This window comes from Cajanus cajan, chromosome 2, assembly GCF_000230855.2.
Source record: "Cajanus cajan strain Asha chromosome 2, NIPB_CcT2T_4, whole genome shotgun sequence".
NCBI lineage: Eukaryota > Viridiplantae > Streptophyta > Magnoliopsida > Fabales > Fabaceae > Cajanus > Cajanus cajan.
Genome location: NC_138518.1, coordinates 2,937,148 through 2,959,870, shown reverse-complemented (window position 1 = coordinate 2,959,870; position 22,723 = coordinate 2,937,148). Strand labels below are relative to the sequence as shown.

The 22,723-nt window shown below is 29.0% G+C and overlaps 2 protein-coding genes and 1 pseudogene across 2 annotated transcripts; 1 reads left to right on the top strand and 2 right to left on the bottom strand.

Moving 5' to 3' along the window:
* Nucleotides 1-6,280: 6,280 nt before the first annotated feature.
* Nucleotides 6,281-9,037, bottom strand: LOC145954095 (cytochrome P450 82A3-like). Its single transcript, XM_083067807.1, has 2 exons — nucleotides 7,955-9,037; nucleotides 6,281-7,123 (listed from the first exon to the last, which is right to left on the bottom strand). The coding sequence occupies exons 1-2, from the start codon at nucleotides 8,903-8,905 to the stop codon at nucleotides 6,494-6,496; spliced, it is 1,581 nt and encodes a 526-aa protein (XP_082923933.1). The 5' UTR covers nucleotides 8,906-9,037; the 3' UTR covers nucleotides 6,281-6,493.
* Nucleotides 9,038-13,211: 4,174 nt separating this feature from the next.
* Nucleotides 13,212-14,225, top strand: LOC145954077 (uncharacterized). Its single transcript, XM_083067755.1, has one exon. The coding sequence runs from the start codon at nucleotides 13,212-13,214 to the stop codon at nucleotides 14,223-14,225; it is 1,014 nt and encodes a 337-aa protein (XP_082923881.1).
* A 5,830-nt stretch (nucleotides 14,226-20,055) lies between these two features.
* Nucleotides 20,056-21,363, bottom strand: LOC109788449 (metalloendoproteinase 5-MMP pseudogene; annotated as a pseudogene).
* Between the last annotated feature and the right edge of the window lie 1,360 nt (nucleotides 21,364-22,723).

Here is a 22,723-nt window from a genome sequence, read left to right as displayed (position 1 = left end):
TGTTCAACTGGCGATAATCTACACACAATCTCATGTTACCATCCTTCTTCTTAACTAATAGTACGGGTGCTCCCCAAGGTGATACACTAGGCCTCACAAACCCCTTCTCCAACAAGTCTTCTATTTGTTTCTTAAGCTCCACTAACTCTACGGGTGACATTCTATAAGGTGCATTAGAAATAGGTCCTGTTCCTAGTACTAAGTCTATGGAAAATTCTACTTCTCTTCTAGGTGGTAAGCTAGACATATCATCAGAGAAGACATCCGAAAAGTCACATACAACAGGCAGTTCATTCACCAAAATATTACTCTCAGAATTCAAAGATGCTAACAACATGTACACTTGAGCATCCTCTTGTAAAGATACCTTAACTTGGTTGGCAGTCAAATAATCCTTACTCACTTTTTCAACAGGCTCACCAAAGACAATAGATTTATCAGCACAATTCAAAAGGACATGATTGGAAGATAACCAGTCCATACCCAGAATAACATCTAGCTGACTTAGAGGCAAACAAATTAAGTCAACTATAAAATCTCTACCATTAATAATCAAAGGACACTTTAAACAGACATCAGAAGTAGACATTGAGTCACTAGTTGGTGTCTCTACTATTAATTCAAAAGACAAGGAAGAAACAGGTAATTTTAATTTGGACACACACGCATGTGATATAAAAGAGTGAGTCGCACCAGAGTCATACAAAACAATTAGAGGAGTTCCATTGATGAAACATATACCCTGGATTAAGTCTTTGGATTGTGAAGCTTCAGCACCACTCAAGGCAAACACCCTTCCTGTCGCTCGAGGTTTGCTAGCACTCCCCCCAACCTCTATTGTCTTGTTCTTGGGGCAATCACGAGCTTTGTGTCCCTTCTCTTGACATTTGAAGCACATTATTTCTCTAGGCAACGAACATTCATATGCCCTATGACCTGGCTTCCCACAATTGTAGCAGTTGTTGTGTGAAACAGAACCCACACTTCCTCCTCTAGAAGTTTGGCTAGCCGTGGGAACTTGGCTTCTTTGTTGCATAGAACCTTGATTATTCACCTTAGAACTCGAATTCCCGGAAAACTTGGTGTAAGGTTTACCCTTACTAGATGACCCAAACTTATTATTCCTCATGGTTCCTCCACTCTTATAATGAGTTACCCTAGCACGGTTATCGTCATCATATACTCGGCACTTGTTTACCAATTCGTGATAGTGAGTGATCCCTTGATAATTAAAAACTTGTTTAATCTCAGGGCGAAGACCACTCACAAACTTCACACATTTGTCCTTCTCATTGCCCACACCATCATACATGGGACAAAATCTGACCAAGTCTTCAAACTTAGTCACATACTCAGCCACAGAATCATCTCCTTGCTTCAATTCAAGGAATTCCACCTATTTCTTATGTCTTACATCTCGGGGAAAGTATTTCTCCAAGAATAGCTGCTTGAAATTCTCCCAATTCACTTGGGTACCTGCAGCTATCATTCTTTGTAAAGTACCTTGCCACCAGATGCCAGCCTCACCAGAAAGCATGAAGGCAGCCAAAGTCACCTTCTGTATCAAAGGACATCCCATAGCTTGGAATATCTTTTCAACTTCAAAAATCCAGTCAGCAGCTCCATCAGGATTATAACCCCCACGGAAGCTTGGTAGATTATTTCGCTGGAATCTCTCCAGCCCATCTACCTCTGGTTGTTGGTTCATATTACCCAGAGCCTGAGCCATCGCTTGAAGAGCATCAACGATTGCACGATCGTTCCTACCTCCTGCCATTACTTTTCTGATCACCAGAAAAGTTACCAATTATACTATAAGTAAACAACCAACTTAATCAATCATAGTACTAACATATCAACAAATTCTACAATCAAATCATTCCATCAATTATCTACCAAACAAGCATAGTAGACTCACAACTCACGGCCGATTGGATCAACCTTCTCTGATACCACTAAATGTGACACCCTTACTACCCCAACATATATATTGTAATAATAAAAACTTATAAATATATTTTTTTTATTTCGATAAAAGGGTTCACATGAGAATCTTAAAAATTATCCTTCAATAACCACAATAACAAAAATGAAACGCAAGAGTTTTCAAATTATTTTCAAAAAATAACATTTACAATAAAAATCTATGTTCTAAAAAATCCTTTGCCCGATGTCACAATATCAGAGCATCCCGACAATTCAACCGTTGGCATTCTAGATACCACTCGTAGCCAGATCTTCCTCACCTAAAATATCCACAAATCGCACGGTGAGAAAAGAAAACATCTATATATATAGCACATAAGAAAACACAATATATTATCTCATTATAATTTAATATTCATAAATATTTCAACATATCGTATTTCAATCAATCATGCATTGTCATCACGTCATAATTCTCAATCACACCAATCATCACAAATCTTGCACTTCACACTATGCCAAGGTCACGCTACCCATTTAACAATCTCGGGCCGTGCTCACCCCTGATATAACACTGTGCCAAGGTCACGTTATCCCTATCCTAGGGTCGTGCTCACCCCTGACATGTTAACCAAGGTCACGATACCCAGGTAACAATCCAGAGCCGTGCTCACCCTTGATATAACACTGTGCCAAGGTCACGTTACCCCTAACCTAGGGTCGTGCTCACCCCTGACATGTTAACCAAGGTCACGATACTCATGTAACAATCTCGGGTCGTGCTCACCCCTGGTCATAAGTATGAAGAACCACAACCACATCTCATTCACATTCCACACAACATCTCGTAGTTCAATTCCATACACATATCAGATAAGTCCAAAATAATGGCTTAGTCTTGAATGTGCAAACACACGAACTTAGACACTTACAGATTGAGAGAAGAAGATTGAGAGAAGAATGAAAGAAAACAAAGGGACGCGCGCGGGAAGTGAAAAGAACGTTGCTACTATAGTGACTAATTTACGTCGGACATTGGGGGATCCGACGTAAATTAGTCAGTCAATATTTACGAAACTGCCACCGCGTTTTTATAACGTCAGGGTTTCACTTTTCTAACATAAAATGAGTGACGTAATAACCCATTTTTGTACTAGTGAAATAATAATGATGGAAACATCATCATGGTACCTGTGAAATTTTGATCAACTCGTGAAAATCTAATCTGAAGATATTCAATATTGGCGTGTTATTTTGTTGAAAAGAGTTGATTGTAATACCTGCTTTAATTCATTTGCCAATGAAAAGAACTTTATTCTGCTTCCTCTGCAATCTTGATGAACTAATAAAATTAGAAAATGTAAATAATAAGAATGAACTTAGGGCTTTGCAATCTTAAAGTTAATTAGTTTTGTAAATTAAAATATTAACTATATTGCACCTGAAACAAATATCTTAGCAAATAATTAAATTAAATAAATTTGGAAAAAGCTTACCAAATCTAAATTAATAATGGTCAGAGTAGACACCTGTAATTAAATTTGCATATTCACACGTTTAAATTTCAGTTAAAGCTGTTGTTAATTTCTGTGATGTGTTAGTATTTGTTAATATCTTGATGTGGCTTCTTTGATGGAAGAGAAAGAAATTCAAGCATCAAACTCTGATGTTTTCATGTTTAATTAACAACTATAGATGTGCTTAAAAAGGAGATTAAGGAAACCAATGAAGAGCAAGCACTTGTTGAGCTGGCCAAGATAGAGGCTTTAAAAGACAGATAATGAAGCTCAAGAAAATAGGAAGCTCCCTTAAGAGTATACACGATCAATACATACAGATACAGTTACTGAGCAAACCAAAAAGCATACTCATCTGTTAGAGCAAATCCAATCATCGTGACCATTTTCGACAAGTTATTCTAAAATGCCAAATCCATTATTTTGATATAAGCAATTAAGCATTGTTTCAATTTAAGCACAAACTATAGTTTCAGATAAATCATCATTCCAAAGTGATGCCTTGTAAAAGCCTTGCATGAAGCATAAATTAATCCAATAATCAGTTATTATAACCTCTCCTCCAACAATGGCACGCATGTTACTCTAACTAAGCAATAGAAATCTATACGAAAAAGAGCTAGCATTGCAATAATCAAAATTTGTACAATTAATTTCCTATATGACAGCAACATTACACAGAAGCATAGTCTGAAGAAGTTAGTGTTGCTTTCTAACCACGAGAAGTATAACCGCTGCATTCAATGTTTTTCTAGTTTTATCAACAAATTAAGTAGAGGAAGGTTTCTTTAGTACTGATATGGATTACGAAGGAATTACTTGTAGATTTTCTTACGGAATTAAATTCACGAGAAATATTTCCTGGGGATATAAATTCACAAAAAAAAAAGTCCTCAATTAAATGTATAAAAAAAATTATTAAAAAAATGCTTGCGACATTTTTCTGCGGTTTATTAAAATAATGTTAAATATTTTCTGTCAATCTAGATTCGCAATAAAATCCTCAAAAAGTATACAAAATTACTCGCTCACGGAGAATAATCCTATCATTAACATGATGGCAGCAAATTCACAAAAAAAATTTCTGCTAACAATTTTTCGTAGGAAACTAGCAGGAAACCAGCACATTTCTAGTTGTGTGCTCTAAAAAGGGATATATTCATCATGTAATGTAGCTGTTGAAAAAATATATAAATTTGTTAAACACACTTTTAGTGGTGATTTAAATAGTTATTAGTATATATAATTTAAGTGAATAGTTAAACACCCTTTATTTTTAGTTATCATAAACAAACTTTTATTATTCGTTATAATTATCGGTAATATTTTTATTGACTTTGGATACATTAGCTATAATTTAATTGATGATAAATAGTTTAGAAACTATTTATATTGTCATTAAAAATTAAAATAATTACCCTAAAAGTATAATAATTATCATTAAAAGTAATTTTTGTGCAGTGATGGAAGACATTGATGATGATAATTCATCATGCAAATAGTGATACGTATACTAACATACTATATAAAGAAATATAAAGAAATAATATAATCTCATGATAAAGTTATATAATAATTTATATAATCTTTTATTGTTTCGCTATATTACTTAATTTACTTTTTTTTTTGTTTTTTCTCTCTTATTGTTCCTTGAAAATATATATATAAATAAATTTTTAAATTTTATGACAATGTTTTACAATTAATAAAAAATTCTTTAGTTCCCTAATGGTGTGTTTGAATGAGAAATTTTACAAATTCAAGGAATTTGAAATTCTTGGTATTTGAATTACTTTGATTTCAATTTCTATCATTCTTAAAATATTTTGTTTGGATAAGTCAATTCAATTTTTTTAAAATTTTAAATTGTTAATTTGGATATGATAATTTGATTCTATCATGATAAAATTGATTTTAAAAATATATTTATATGTTGAGATTTTTAAATAAAATTTTATAAAAATATTTAATAATTTTAAATATTTAATAATTTTAAAATTAATATTAGATAATATTTAATATTTTTTAAAGTATTTTTAAATATTCAATAATTAAAAATATGAAGATATAAGATAAAATATATAAGTGAAATAAGGGGAAAAAATATGAGGAATTTCAAATTCTTACCTTTTTGGGAGAATTTGAAATTCTACTATTTCAAAGATTTTCACAAATGTTTAGATTTCAAATTTTTTTGTAAATTCTCCATCCATACAAAGTATTTCACCTCAAAGAATTTAAAATTCTTCAAACAAATGAATTACTCCATTAAAATTCCTCATCCAAACATACCTTAAAGTTATTTTTTTTTAATTTAATACGTATTAATTTAAGTGCAAAGCAAAATAAATATGTAAGTATATAATTAATGTTTTATTTAACATAACTACATGATACAATTAAAATAAACCACATTCAATTATAAATTATTGAAAAAGCGTTGTGAAACACGGCTAGAAAAATAAGAAGCAACAATTTTCATTAAAAAATTATTCTCTGAGATTTATCTTATTTATAAAAAAAAAAAACTAAATAATGGGTTTAGATGAGTCGGATGAATACTGAGTAGAGTAGTCTTGTAAACTCTTTAGATTTTTTTTTTTATTAAAAATGTCATGCACGTGAAGGGAAAACACTCTTAACGTGAATGTGTAACTTTGAGATGGATCGAGTTAGTTAGATTTACGGATCAATCTCAACTTACTTACATTCCTACTCATATCATTCCATTCACATAATTCAAAACACCCTAAAAAAACGGGAATAATGCTCAAGTCCTTTTTTCTGTAATATTCTTAATCTATTACAAGCAAATTAATACACTAACACAAATAAACTCGTAGCAAGATCATATTATTTGTTTCATGACAATTAAATGACGATGATACATCTAGCGAGCTTTTGCAAGGAACAAAACTATCACATGGTTACATAACATTTTCAAAGGAAGACACGATTTAACATACAATTGACCACAAAGCATCACATTATTTGACATCAAAGTATCAAACAATATGAATCACACACAGACCACACGACTAACATAAGGATTATAAAGTTTCATAATAGTTGGGAGTGAGACGTGGCTTAACCAAAATCTCAAGTGGAGTGGCTTTAGTATTCGTGAATCCAAAGATTTCAGTCATATCAGGAGATTCAGTTGATGGATTCAAAATGTCAAAGGAGTGCAAGAAATTAGCCAGAGCGAAATGAGCCATGTTTAAGCCAAGGGACATTCCAGCACAGATCCTTCTTCCGCTTCCAAACGGTAAAAACTCATAATTGTGACCCCTAACATCAACATCTTTATGAGTAGTAAGAAATCTTTCTGGTTTGAATTCCAATGGATCCGACCAGACACTAGGGTCTCTATGAATCTTCCACAAGTTTGGCATTAGGCGAGTTCCCTTTTTGATGTGATAGCCACCTAAAATACAATTCTCTATAAATTCACGAGGTGATGAAAAAGGTGCGGGTGGATACAATCTTAGTGTCTCTTTAACTATAGCTTGAAGATACACCAGTTTACTCATATCTGACTCTTTTATAAATCCATCTATGCCAATTTGAATATCAATTTCTTCTTTAGCCTTTTTCAATACATGAGGATTTCGCAATAGCAAACAAAATGCCCATGTAAGAACAACAGCAGTTGTATCAGTTCCGCCCAAAATCAACTCCTGTAAATAATAAGTTCTAACTTTATCAGAAGAGTAGTTTAATTATCTAAGAAAAATAAATAAAATGGAAAATTATATATTATATTCAATCTTTATCATGATAAAATTTCCTTTATGTCCTAATTTTACCTAGTATTCTCGACATATAATTAGTATTTAATTATTAAATATAAAAAATACATACGTAACTAAGAAACTAGTTACATGTACCAATTTTATATTTATACCTGCTTTTATATAAAAGTATTCATTGTCAACTTCCAACTTTCTTCTTATAGTTCACAAAAGCCACTATATTGGCCACCACACGAGATTCTTAGGTAATGTTTATCTTAATTTTTTATATTTTAAAAATGTTATATAGCTAATATTAAAATTAAATACTTTAAATGAAAGTTAAATTATATAACATATTAATTAATGCTATAAATATAAAGCTAGAAGATTGTATTATACAAAATAAAAAGAAGAAGAAGAAGAAAATACTAGAAGTCCAAAATAAATTCAACCAGTCCCCATGTTAATCCCTGTTTTACAGGTTTGAATGTCATAAAAATGAAATTTCACTAACTCTTTCAGAATTCACACCGTATTATTACTAGTATAAAAAAAGTAAAATAAAAAACACTTTGTACTTCTGCATATTTTTAAAACATGTAAAAATAATATTAATTAAAATTGATGATTAATAATCAGCAATTTGAACAATTTTTTGAGTAGTTATTAAAAATAAAATGAGATATATATAAAAGTTATAAACATAAAATTGTATTAAAAGAAAAATTATCTACACCAAAATAAGCATAATGGTAAAGATATAGTAGTGCTTACCAAGGATGTGGCTTTGCATATGGTATCAGCATCAAACCCCTCAATCTGTGCACCATTAATCTTAGAAATCATGACGTCCATGAAGTCACGTTCTCTTTCATCCTTTTCACCCAAAGCCTTCTTTTCTTGGTGTTCCACCAACCACTCACTCAACAACTTGTCAATTTCCTTAGCGTTTGCTTTCATGGCCTTCTCATAACCCCCCAAATCCAACCCTCTCAAACAAGGAACCCCATCAGCCACCGTGAAAGTCCCCATCAACCGCATGAACTCCCCTATATTCTCCATAAACCTTTGCGCTTTCTCTTTCCCTTCCACATGGGTTACCCCGAAATACCTCTTCCCAACCACCATTCGCACAACCATGTTGAAAGTCAAATGTGACAACCATTGTTTCATTTCCACCGACACGTAGTTACCCTCGTTCTTTTCTCTGCACCAAACATCGTAAAGCTCCTTGATCGAGGTTTGAACCTCGGAGACACGAACGTGGCTCAGTTGCTCGATTCGGCGATTGGAGAGAAACTCGAACGTAACTATTTTACGTAACTCGCGCCAATATGTCCCGTACGGTGCCAAACCAACAAATGCTTGGTTGTACGACATGAGTTCAACGGCAACGAGTTTAGGGCGAGAGGAAACGGCAAGGTCGTTTTTGGTGAACAATTCCTTCGCCATTTCCCAGTTGCTGAGAACCAAAGCGGGTTTGACACCGAGCTTGATGGTGAATAAGGGTCCATACTTATCAGCCAAATCACCCAACGTTTTATGGGGTGTTTGTGAACTATTCAACAATTTGAGGTGACCTAGTATTGGCCATGCACCTGCAACTAGTGGAGCTTCTTTACCTTTAGATTTTTTCCATACAAACAAAAATAACAAGATTAGAGAAAGGAATGCAATGGCACTAGTGGTAGTGTTTAGGTTTAGGCAATTTAGGAGAAAGTCCATTTTTGCTAGCTATTTTGCAATACACTGCAATTGCAATTTGAAACCCTTCTCCTTTCTTCATTTATAGGTATCTGATGTATCTAGGATAGGGTCATGGCCGATTGGTTTGACCAATATGACGCCATTTTTTAGACCATTCATCAAAATTGTACTTGGAATCATCAGAGAATTCAAAATAATGGTTTTGTGTGTATATCAATAACTTATAATTCTATGATTTTATTAATAAAAGAGATATTCTTTTTTTATTATTTTTTACTTTTTATTTTTTAACTAATTTTTTAATTATTATTACACTTTAATTAATTTTATTTAATTATTTAAATGTTTTAAAGTTAACTACACAAATTTTTTATTTTTTTATCTTTCATTTACTTTTTAATAATATTTTATGAGGAGTGTCTCATTTTCACTTGTTAAGATAAATAGACAGAATTAAGAATTATGGCATCGTTTTGCCTGTGTATACAGTTCTATTATAATTTTAAAATTGCCAATATTGTAACTTGATCTGCAAGGATAAGATGCTTCTACTGCTCTACATATTTGAGACAAAGACGTTGACTGCGATTTGATTTCTTTTCTTTTTCAAACTTGGCTACTCACTCTTTTGGAACCGTTAATAATGTATTATAAAAAGCAAAGATCGTAATACAGAAGAATGGATAAACCAAAAAGTAGAATTATTTACTAAAATTATATTACTTAATTTGTTAAGATAAACAAAGTAATTAATTTTAATTGATAACCATAAATTTAATTTTTTATATATTTTCAAAAATTACGCCTATACTATTTTTTTAATTAATATCCATGTCTTTTAATCAATTCGAATGTATATTTTTTTAAAATTTTATAATTAATATATTTTACTAAATTAAGAGATTACATCATTACATCTTAATTAAAATTATATTAATTTAAAAATAATTAATATATGACCGAATATGAATTTAATTTTGTATAAAAGAAATAATAATGAAGAAATATTAAATTCAAATATCAAAATTATCTTACTTTTTAAAAATTAAATGAATTAGTATATATATATATATATAATTTTCTTATTAATACTTTTGGGATACTCGCTTTTAGAATTTTTTAGTTTTTTTAGTTTTTTTTATTTTTTTTATTTTTTTTTTAACTTCAGCCAAGTATTGTATTATGAACAGTCAAGATCAGAACCTTGGTGGCCAAGGATACTTGATCAGCAAGGATAAGGTGGCCTCCACGTGATGAGAACAAGACAAACACACTGGAGTCAGTATTGCGTGTGACGTTTACACTTTGTGGAACAGTAAAAATAAGATAATATTTTCATTTTAATGAATAAAAATAGAACGAAAAAACAACAAATCGTATAATTTTCATACTAATTAAAAAATTCAGCTCAAAGTTTTAAACATTTCAATAGATTATTTTTATTAACATAAAATTATTTATTGCCAATATTATTTTTTATGTTATAAAATTTTGTTTAAATTGAAAAAAAATAATAACTAAAATCAATGAATTCTATTCCCCTAAATCGTTGCTTTAACTTTATCACGCATACAGATAATTGTGTTAAAATAAAGAAAATTAATTATATTCTTACATATTTATTCTACCATGCAGGCAATGAAAATAATAAGAATTAAATTTAAAATTTATATCTTTATGAGTTAAAAAAGTGTGTATTGATTTTAAATTTTTTATCATAATTAAACTTTAAAAATTTATGTATACAAGACTTTTACATAATTTTTTTATACATAAGAGATATAAAAAGAAGAAAATTTAATGTGAAGTAAAGTAATATAACAATAGAATAGAAAAGCATTATATAAACGAGTTGAGGAAAAACTTTTCTTCTGTTAAAAGAAAAAAAAAGTTTGGCAATTAATTTTGATGGAATGGGCGATTATTTGGAGAGTTATTTAGAAAGTGTGAAAAGTTACAAGAGTGAAATTTATATTGAAATTTAAAAAAGGAGAAAAAATGGCTAAAAAGTAGTTTATAAGAGTAAAATAGTGTATGTTAAAAAGAAATATTCTTTTTAAAATTATTAGTAAAAATAAAAAAATGAAGAGGCATTTCGCGCCACTTTGTTTTAAAAAGAAATTAAAGCAAAAAAAAAAAGAGCAATATATACCAGTGGATAATTAATCGAAGGATGTAAATAATTTGTAGAATAATTTAAGGAATGATTAGAAAAATAAATTAGAATAAAAAAAGATGTGTACGCAAAAAAATTATATATATCACTTTATTATAGGCACGAATTATTAAATATGTATAGATGTATATGTAGAGATTATTAATGTTAAAGTTGATTCAATCAGTTGGTAAATATAGTAAGGTTAGATCATAAAAAATTTGATCAAGTAGTAGGCACAGATTCAGAATTTTAAGTAGTGAGAATAATATTTATATATAATTTGTAATAATAAATATATAATTTTATATTTTTTTAAATAAAAATATATATTTTAATTGTCTTTACGAGATTTTATATTTTAAAAATAATGAATAATTTTTTTTTATTTTTAACATCTTCAAAATTATTTTTCTTTATATAAGTAACAAAACAGTCATTTAACAATTCATTTCTAACATTAAAATTGTCTTCTTTTTTTTTTATAAAAAGAAATATAATATGAACTTGAATAAACCGTCAAGACTAAATTTACTTAATTATAATTAACATGACACACCATGCACACATATATAATTTTTTTAATTCACAACTATTTTTTAAAAATAAAAAAAGGAGTAAGGTAACAAATTATATTTAGGTACATTTTAAAAAATATTACAATTATAACTTTTTAATATACTCCTTTTAAAAAAGAAGATGTATTTTAATAAACCTCACATACATTTGATAACTCACATCCATTTATTTTTAAGAAAAATTAAGTTATCAAACTACATTTAGATGTAATTTTTTTAAAAGAAAAATATATTTCAAAAATAATATATTAATTTTAAATTTTTTTGCAACATAAAACATAAAAAGCAATGAAATACTTAATTTTTAACATAATAAATAATAGATTTTATTATAATATATATTGAGATAATAATTGACATAAAAAACTTAGTGAGGGCATTTGCCTCCACTTCTATCAACCTGGATTTGCCCCTGCTAAATAGCAGTAGATCATTTTGACTTGGGCCACTTAGTCCGATGAGCCAAATGACCTTAAGTTGGACTAACCTGATCAAAAAAAATTTTAAAAAATAATAATTAGGTTTAATTGAGATGATTTAATTGTAGTTGAGGCGATATAAGTTTTGAAAACAAAATGATCAAGAAAATAACCCAACTTAGATTGTTGACGTTTTAGGGTTGTTGATTTCATTAATATTGTTGAATTTTTTAGTTTATAAAATTTTGGAAAATTTTTGTTTATTTGTGTTGGATTTCAACATTTGAATCTATGAATACACTAGTACAAAAATGGATTTTAAAATCGGAGATTTAAAATCGGTCATCAGGTAGCCGATTTTAAAAGTGATGCGGTGGCAATTTTGTAAATAATGTCATTACTTTTAAAATCGGCTACGTTATGACCGATTTTAAAAGTCTCTGACGCTACTTTTAAAATCGGCTCTTGAACAGCCGATTTTAAAAGTCTCACTTTTAAAATCGGCTCTAAACAGCCGATTTTAAAAGTATCACTTTTAAAATCAGTTATTGAACAACCAATTTTAAAAGTAGTATCAGAGAATTAATTACACTATCTCTGCTCCTATTGCTCCATTCTCTACTATTTTGCTTCAATATCATATATTCTTCCTCTTTACTCTCTGGGACTCTCATCTGAAGTGTGTAGCTTCTCATTTTCTGGGACGAATACAACATTGAGGTAACATTTTCGTTTCATGCGTCTTATTTCGTTGTTTTTGGGCGAACTTTGAGTCTGGAACGGCCCCAGAACGACCTATACTGCTTGCAGAATGGCCCGTACTGCAAGCAGTACAGGTCGTTCTGCTTGCAGAACAGCCCGTTCTGGGGCCGTTCAAGGGCCGTTCCAGACATTGAAGCAGTTTTAGGCTTTTTTCTAAATTGGACCCCTTGTATGTATGTGTTTATATATTTGTATTTTATTAATAATTTGTTATATAATTAATGTCTACCTAGTAATTTAGTGTTTAGAAAAATTAGGTGGTTTATTTGATTTTTATAAATTAGTATGATGTTATATTTATGCACATATTGAGTGAACCTTAGTTTCCCTTTTGAAATTTAATACAAATGATTAAAATAGTGAGATTAATGTTCATGGTCTATTTTTTTTTTTTATGAAGAACAGAAGTTATGGATAAAAGTTGGTTATTGAATCGAAGTTGGATACATGCATCACGTATAAGTGATGAGTATGAGACTGGAGTAGAATATTTTATTGAATATGTAATACGAAATGCTAATGATGATATGAATGGAAGGTTTTTTTGTCCTTGTGTTAATTGTTGTAATGCGACTCACCTAGAACTTGATGTTATAAGAGAACATCTTTTGTGTGATGGATTTCTTAACAATTATACACGTTGGATATGGCATGGTGAAAATGTTGACATTCAAAGTGAATCAGTCGAAACTCAAACTCAAACATTTACACAAGAGATAGATATGGATGATCGGTTAGAGGAGATGCTTCGTGATGTTGGTCCAGAATCATTCAAGCATGCACATATGTATGAAACTATGTGCAACGATTTGGAGAAGTCGTTGTATCCAAACTGTAAAAAATTCACAAGACTTTCAGCAATATTAAGATTGTTCAATTTGAAGGCAAGAAATGGATGGAGTGATAAAAGCTTCACAGAATTGTTAGAGCTACTAAAAGAAATGCTTCAAGAGGGTAACACATTGCCTAATCGTAACTACGAGGCAAAAAAGGTGTTGTGTCCTATGGGTTTGGAGTATAAGAAGATACATGTGTGCCCAAATGATTTTATGTTATATCATGGTGAGTTTGAAGGGTTGCATCAATGTCCAAGATGTGGGTTGTCACGATATATAAAGAAACAAGATGATTCTAATTATGATGTGAGCACTAAGGGTCCTCCAGCGAAGGTTTTATGGTATTTGCCAATTGTTCCGAGATTAAAACGTTTGTTTGCTAATGCGGATGACGCAAAGCTAATGAGATGGCATGAAGATGAAAGGAAGTGTGATGGAAGTCTTAGGCATCCAGCAGATTGTTTGCAATGGAAAAAAATTGATTCTATGTTTCCAAATTTTGGCAAGGAGCCAAGAAATGTGAGGCTTGGACTAGCTACGGATGGAATGAATCCGTTTGGTAACTTAAGTACTAAGCATAGTTCATAGCCTGTTTTGTTGACAATTTACAATTTACCTCCGTAGTTGTGCATGAAACGCAAATATTTAATGCTATCTATGATGATTTCTGGTCTAAGGCAACCAGGAAACGACATTGATGTTTATTTAAGTCCATTGGTGGCCAATGATACTTGGTCAACAAGGATAAGGTGGCCTCCACGTGATGAGAACAAGACAAACACTGGAGTCAGTATTGCGTGTGACGTTTACACTTTGTGGAACAGTAAAAATAAGATAATATTTTCGTTTTAATGAATAAAAATAGAATGAAAAAACAACAAATCGTATAATTTTCATACTAATTAAAAAATTCAGCTCAAAGTTTTAAACATTTCAATAGATTATTTTTATTAACATAAAATTATTTATTGCCAATATTATTTTTTATGTTATAAAATTTTGTTTAAATTGAAAAAAAATAATAACTAAAATCAATGAATTTTATTCCCCTAAATCGTTGCTTTAACTTTATCACGCATACAGATAATTGTGTTAAAATAAAGAAAATTAATGATATTCTTACATATTTATTCTACCATGCAGGCAATGAAAATAATAAGAATTAAATTTAAAATTTATATCTTTATGAGTTAAAAAAGTGTGTATTGATTTTAAATTTTTTATCATATTTAAACTTTAAAAATTTATGTATACAAGACTTTTACATAATTTTTTTATACATAAGAGATATAAAAAGAAGAAAATTTAATGTGAAGTAAAGTAATATAACAATAGAATAGAAAAGCATTATATAAACGAGTTGTGGAAAAACTTTTCTTCTGTTAAAAGAAAAAAAAAGTTTGGCAATTAATTTTGATGGAATGGGCGATTATTTGGAGAGTTATTTAGAAAGTGTGAAAAGTTACAAGAGTGAAATTTATATTGAAATTTAAAAAAGGAGAAAAAATGGCTAAAAAGTAGTTTATAAGAGTAAAATAGTGTATGTTAAAAAGAAATATTCTTTTTAAAATTATTAGTAAAAATAAAAAAATGAAGAGGCATTTCGCGCCACTTTGTTTTAAAAAGAAATTAAAGCAAAAAAAAAAAAGAGCAATATATACCAGTGGATAATTAATCGAAGGATGTAAATAATTTGTAGAATAATTTAAGGAATGATTAGAAAAATAAATTAGAATAAAAAAAGATGTGTACGCAAAAAACATTATATATATCACTTTATTATAGGCACGAATTATTAAATATGTATAGATGTATATGTAGATATTATTAATGTTAAAGTTGATTCAATCAGTTGGTAAATATAGTATGGTTAGATCATAAAAAATTTGATCAAGATTAAGTAATGAGAATAATATTTATATATAATTTGTAATAATAAACATATAATTTTATATTTTTTGAAATAAAAATATATATTTTAATTGTTTTTACGAGATTTTATATTTTAAAAATAATGAATAATTTTTTTCATTTTTAACAGCTTCAAAATTATTTTTCTTTATATAAGTAGCAAAACAGTCATTTAACCATTCATTTCTGACATTAAAATTGTCTTTTTTATATAAAATAAAAAAGTATAATATGAACTTGAATAAACCATCAAGACTAAGTTTACTTAATTATAATTAACATGACACACCACGCACACACATATAATTTTTTTTTAATTCACAACTATTTTTTAAAAATAAAAAATGGAGTAAGGTAACAAATTACATTTAGGTACATTTTAAAAAATATTACAATTATAACTTTCTAATATACTCCTTTTAAAAAAGAAGAAGATGTATTTTAATAAACCTCACATACATTTGATAACTCACATCCATATCCATTTATTTTTGAGAAAAATTAAGTTATCAAGCTACACTTAGATATATTTTTTTAAAAGAAAAATATATTTCAAAAATAATATATTGATTTTAATTTTTTTTTACAACATAAAACATAAAAAGCAATTGAAATACTTAATTTTTAACATAATAAATAATAGATTTTATTATAATATATATTGAGATAATAATTGACATAAAAAATTTAGTGAGGCCATTTGCCTCCACTTCTACCAACCTAGATTTGCCCCCTGCTAAATAGCAGTAGATCATTTTGACTTGGGCCACTTAGTCCAATGAGCCAAATGACCTTGAGTTGGACTAACCTGATAAAAAAAAATTTAAAAATAATAATTAGGTTAAACTAAGGTGATTTAATTGTAGTTGAGGCGATATAAGTTTTGAAAACAAAATGATCAGGAAAATAACCCAACTTAGATTGTTGCGTTTTAGGGTTGTTGATTTAATTGTAGTTAAAATATTGTTGAATTGTTTAGTTTATAAAATTTTGGAAATTTTTTGTTTATTTGTGTTGGATTTCAACATTTGAATCTATGAATATGTTGAAGTTTGAAAACTTAAATATTTGTGTTGTGAATAGTTGCATTTATCGCCTTTATGTGTTACCACATATTAATCTATTAAGGTTAGATATATCAATGCAATGAGACTATGATCAATTCTTTTATATTAATTTGTATTTTACAATTGTGTTGAGACTAAATTATCTCTAAATAATTATTAATAGTTTAAGGACAATTTATTTCACTAAACATTTTATTTGTTTTTTATTTAAAAAAGTTTTTTTAATTTTGGATATAAATCATTTTTCTAATTTTTATTAATTTCTATTTAAGGAAAAATTATCTTGATAGCCTAGTGGCTTGACATTGGTCACACTAGGCCAAAAAATACTATCCTAGATATAATTCAATCCAAGTTAGACTACCTTAAAGACACTGTAAGATTGATCTGTTTGACAACACTAATTATTATATAATTTTATTATAATTTTATAGTATTTCTTTCGTATGTAAGTGTCGGTCTTAATTGCATGATTTTAAACACCTTCATAATTAGGGGTGTAAATAGATCGAGTCAAGTCAAGTTTAATCTATTTTTCTATCCAACTCAATTAAACTTAATCACGTTGTGTTAGGTCAAATATGTGAGAGCCTTTTTTAAATAAAAAAAATGACCCAACCCAATTATAATAGAATTTGGTTCAAGTCAAGTCATCGAGTCAAATAATTAAAATTAAGTATATTTTAAGAAATAAAAAAAATACTTAATTCAAATTTCAATATATGATTCAAAATGCAAACAACATTACAAAAATCATAATAAAAAATCACAAATATCCTAAACAAACAAATATTATGTCACTAATGTAATAATTTTGAATTGCATGACAACTGGAATTAAATTGTTCTTTTTGCTCCATGCTTAATCTTCAATTATAGTCATTTCTTTTTTATACATTGACTCCAATTATAAAACTCAATATAAGTTCATCTAAAGTGTATTAGGTATTGTATTGTTTGTAGCATTTTTTATTTGATTTACTAATTTATTTTTTGGGTTCATTGGATAGCAAACTCAATACCCCATTATCCAATCCAATTATAATCGATTAACAAAAAAGTTACTTGACCCAACCTACAAAAATATAATTGGATTGATTTGGATAAGTCATATTTACAAGTGAGTTATTATCCGCTTATACATTTATTTATAATGATCAACATATTAGTTGACATGTAATATTCACTTAAATCTCTTAACTTATTCAAAATTAAAATTTTAATATAAAATAAAATAAACTATGTTAAAAAAAATACTAAATCATATATCTATGATGATCACACCGTTTTCTTTGCTTTGGTATCACCCACAAGTTTTTCCTAGTAGCTTTGCTAATTATCACCGTGAAATCTTTATATTGAAGTATAGGTGGACAAAATTCTTTTCCTATTTTGAATATGGTGATGAATAATTATATATATTTTTAGTATTTTAGTTTCTAATACATATTATTATTTGTTATTAAATATTTGATGTGAGTTCATGTTTAATTTGAAATATCATAATCATGAGTTGTGGGTCTAAGTATAGTTTAGTTTTTAATATTAAGAAGTTATGCAATGTTATGTTATTTTTTAAAAATTTTGTTTATATTGTATATTAAAATTTAAATAATATTATTTAATTATTATTGATTCATGGTTAGATAATTAATTTTCTACCAATAAAATTTTGCAAATATAATTAAATAAGATGTGTGAATTATTATAAATTCTAAATATTAAGTTTTTATTGATCATAATATCTATTATTCAATATTTATAAATATTGGAATAGATAAAACTCTCTGAAATACTAATTATCATTAGTATTTTATTTTTTATTATTTATTTTATTTATAAAAAGTTGTTGTACAATGCTTAGCTAAGGTCGATTCGAGCTCATCCCGAACTTGGTCCTAACAAACATCTTTGTCAGCTTGTCATAACGATAGTTAATGTGTAATCTGCGTACCATATTTCCAAGAATTTTGGAATGCGTTAAAGAGAAACACATTAGAAACAATATCTCCATCTACTAAAATCACAAAGATACAATATGAAATCATCTCATAAAATCATGCAACATTATCTTTGAACCTAAAGATAAGATGAACAATTTATATATGGACATAAGGTATCACTCTAACCTTAATTCATTTGACATAAACTTTCTTCTAACTTAAACATCGAAGTGTCATTAGAAGTACCCCCACTTTTGTTGACATTGGAGCAATAAGCATATCATCATGCGATCATTAGTGCATTTCTTGAATTTGGTGATAACAGTTGTCAATAATTCATATCATTTTTACACAAGCTTTTGAAACGAAAAATAATAGATGTTCTTATCGAGAATAGCTTGGTTATTGAGGTAGTCCACTTATATTCCTCTTTCTTCTCATAATCCGACGTCAAAAGATATAGTCTACTCTCTCGACTCCGAGCTGGGGAAGTACTTAACAAAAGGACTCTAACGATCAAGTTAGTCTAATGTCTTTGTAATATATTCTCATATTATATTATATTATAGCACCTCTCTCCTTAACAGTAATTGGATGTCCATTTCTTATAAGATAATCATATACTGTGATTGTTGTATAACCAAACTATCTTCTTAACTAAATCTTATGATCGACGTATTATATATACCAATGTTACTAATGATTTACATGGCCAAGTTCATATTGGCATATTACATCGATAACATTCATGAACGAGCTTACATTTTCAATTAGGTCGATGCAGAAGAATTGACTTAAAATAATATAAATTCCCCAACATAAATTAACTTTCTTATTAATTTGATAGATATTAATTAAATTTAATATTAATTTGATAAATATTAAATAAATTTAATAAATAATTCATTGCGTATCTTAAAATGTTCACAAATAAATCTCAAACACCTATTTTCAAATAAGCCCTTTAACTTTTTTTTTATTTCTCGGGCCATTTAAAAACGTTGTACAAAAAAATTAAAGAACAAAATTACATTATATATATTAGGTACAAAATGATGCGGACGAATATGTCATTAATCACTTGAGTGGAAATTATAAAAAAAAAAATTATTATATTGTGCTTTAACCAACTTATTACAATATATTTTTTTATCTATAAAAATTATAATAATAAGTTGAAGATTTCATATCGATTAAAAATAAGGTCATTATAGTAAATTAGTTTTATAAGATTGAATTAGATTTTAAACTTACTTTTTTAAGATGATATCAAAGCTTATTTTGAAGATTGTTGGTAAACTTATCAAGACTCTTATTATCAGATCTACAGATGTTCAATCCTGCAAATTTTTCAAGATGTTCAATCTTTAACATGAAAAAATTGTATTTAAAAATCTTATATTAACTAAAGATAAAATTAAAATAATCTAGTATAAGTGAGAAGTAATTCTCACTTTACAAATTAATTTTATATTATAAGATTGAATTAAACACATAATTAACTTTCTAAGATAATAATAACAAAATTTAAATTTAATTAGGATACATGGCATATTACATCAACTTCATTATGAAACTGAATCAGTGGTTCATCTTATATTACATTATCTTATCATTATCATAAGGATATTAATATGTTATCACAATTCACAACTTTACGAGGTGACTTATTTAGTTCATGGCTATTTTGTATACATGCAACACACCATCAAGTGACCACTATTTCACACAACTCAAGTGGAACATTTTCCCAAGTTCTAATTCGATGATTCATATAGAGCTTTTATCCCATCCACATCATCTTGGGTTAGATCCCTCCTCACCCCTGCATAAGTGGGAAACATAACCGAGCCCGAAACACTACTATGACCAAGCCCTATAACGTGCCCAATTTCATGCAAAGCCACGGTTTCCAAATCGATGCTCGTGGGCTTTCTAGGGCGCACTCTCCTTCTCCTCACCCGCCAACTATTCCCCTCCAGCCCACCACTCTGGCCCGCCGGGCTCGTGGTCCACTGCTCATCCGCGTCATAGTGCAACCTCCCGTCTTGCGGCGCAAAAGTGTGGGCCAGCACCTGGCCCGGCCCATCAAACGGGTACCCATCACCGTGGTCCCCACTGTGGAACCCTACGACTATGTCAACTTGGTCATCCTCACTCCCACGTTCGGTAAACGTGAAGTCCGTGACTTGTGACCAACTTTTGAAGGCCCTATTCACTGCTAACCTCACATCGTCCATGCTCAACGACACGCCAGCGCTTGACACGAATGCATAGGTCAGTGCCCTTTTGGAGTCTCCCCATTTTGGTGAACCCGGGAAGAAGCTATAGTTTGCAAGAATCACCAACCCGTTAGGGTTACCGTGGGTAATAATATCAGGCACTCCACAACGTGGGAGGCTCATTCTCTCTATTGTTTCAGCGTTCACCTCGCCACTGATGCGTAGGTTGTGGTAGGTTTGGTAGTTTTTGAGGGCAGACTCGACGTTTTCGTCGAAGTGGTCGTTTGAAGAATTATTTTTGTCGTTTTTAAGGTAGCCGAATTTTCGGAGGTAGGTTTTGAGTTCCGCCACGCCTTTCATCTTTTGGCCCTTGTGGACGCCCTCGAGGGTTTGGAGGGTTTTGGTGAATGGGTGAGTGGAGGCTTCTGAGGCTCTTGGCTCAACTAATAAGAGAAATGGATTCACGACAAAGAGTGAAAGAACCAAGATTGAAATTTTTGGAAGATTAAGAGCCATACTTGAGAAAGTGGTATACTAGGGTTGTTTCTAGTTTTGTAATGGTTTGGCAGGTTTTGAATTGCATGAATGCATGGCTATTTATACACAATACCAAACGTGTTGTGAAGCTGGCTGGACATTTTGACTAAGAACATTCAATTTATATAAATTTTATATGATTTAAAAATTATTATATGGTGTAAAAAAAATCATTGATGTTTTATCATATTAAACACATATATGGATATTGACAAAAAAAAAACAATTTAACTATGTTGGTACAACATATACTTACAACCTAGCTTTGGTGAAGGCTAATCATATATATATATATATTGTTATTTTTGGAGAATTTAATTGGTATGGTAATATAATGAATTTCAATCACATTTTTCTTATTCACAATTAATACATAATCAATTTAAGTTTGTTAAAAAAACATTGAGTTCAATTTCATTCAAAGTAATAACATGTTAGTTATATGACCAATTATATGTATATCAACTTATTATATGTATTCATAATTTTTTTTATTTAAAATTTTATTCCTTCTATTCCATAATGACTACAGTTTTATCATTTGAAAAATATTCAAAATAAATAATATTTTTACTTTTTAATATAATATTAATTATTATTTTTCTAATTTATCTAATTATAAATTATTTAATCATCACAATTAAAAGTAATAAATTTATTAAAAGAGAAAAATATTTTAATAAAATTATTCAAAAAATGATACATTGATTATTGTGTTTAATATGTATATAGAAATCTTAAATTATTATTTTTATATATAATAAATAAAGTTTTCAACATGTGATTTATTACCGCATGTACTGATCCAAATATCCAATAGCTTTAATCAAAAGGGTATCCAATAGCTCACTCCACTTGAAACCTGACGGCTGAGACTCACTATTCTCTGTCCAGGATCACCAATATTAATTAGTCTACTGGATGATGATCACCGATATTAATTAGTCTTATCTAATATTTTAAGAAATTGTATTAATTAATGTATTTACGTAGTTACAACTTATAAAGGTTAGAGGCTATTCATTCACACATTTAGTGACAGGGATGGCTCAAGGTCAAAGCAGGTAAAGTAAGGATTTTAGGTTCCCAATTTTTTTTAACATTAAAATACTATTATAAAATTAAAAATATTTAATTTTAAAATTATACCTAAAATAAATTTTAATTAAAAATTTAAATACCCTTACTGACTGTTAAATTTATATTGGTACTATAAATATTATTTAATGAATAATAATTTTGAAATTTCTCCTAATCAATAATAATATCTTTTATTTTTTTTAAAAAAAGATATTGAATAGTTATTTTAATAGGTAAGAAAATCCTAAAACTCTTTAATTTCCTAACTCTTTCTATTTGATATGACATATTATTTGTAGGTAACTCGATTAGTAAAAAATTACAATC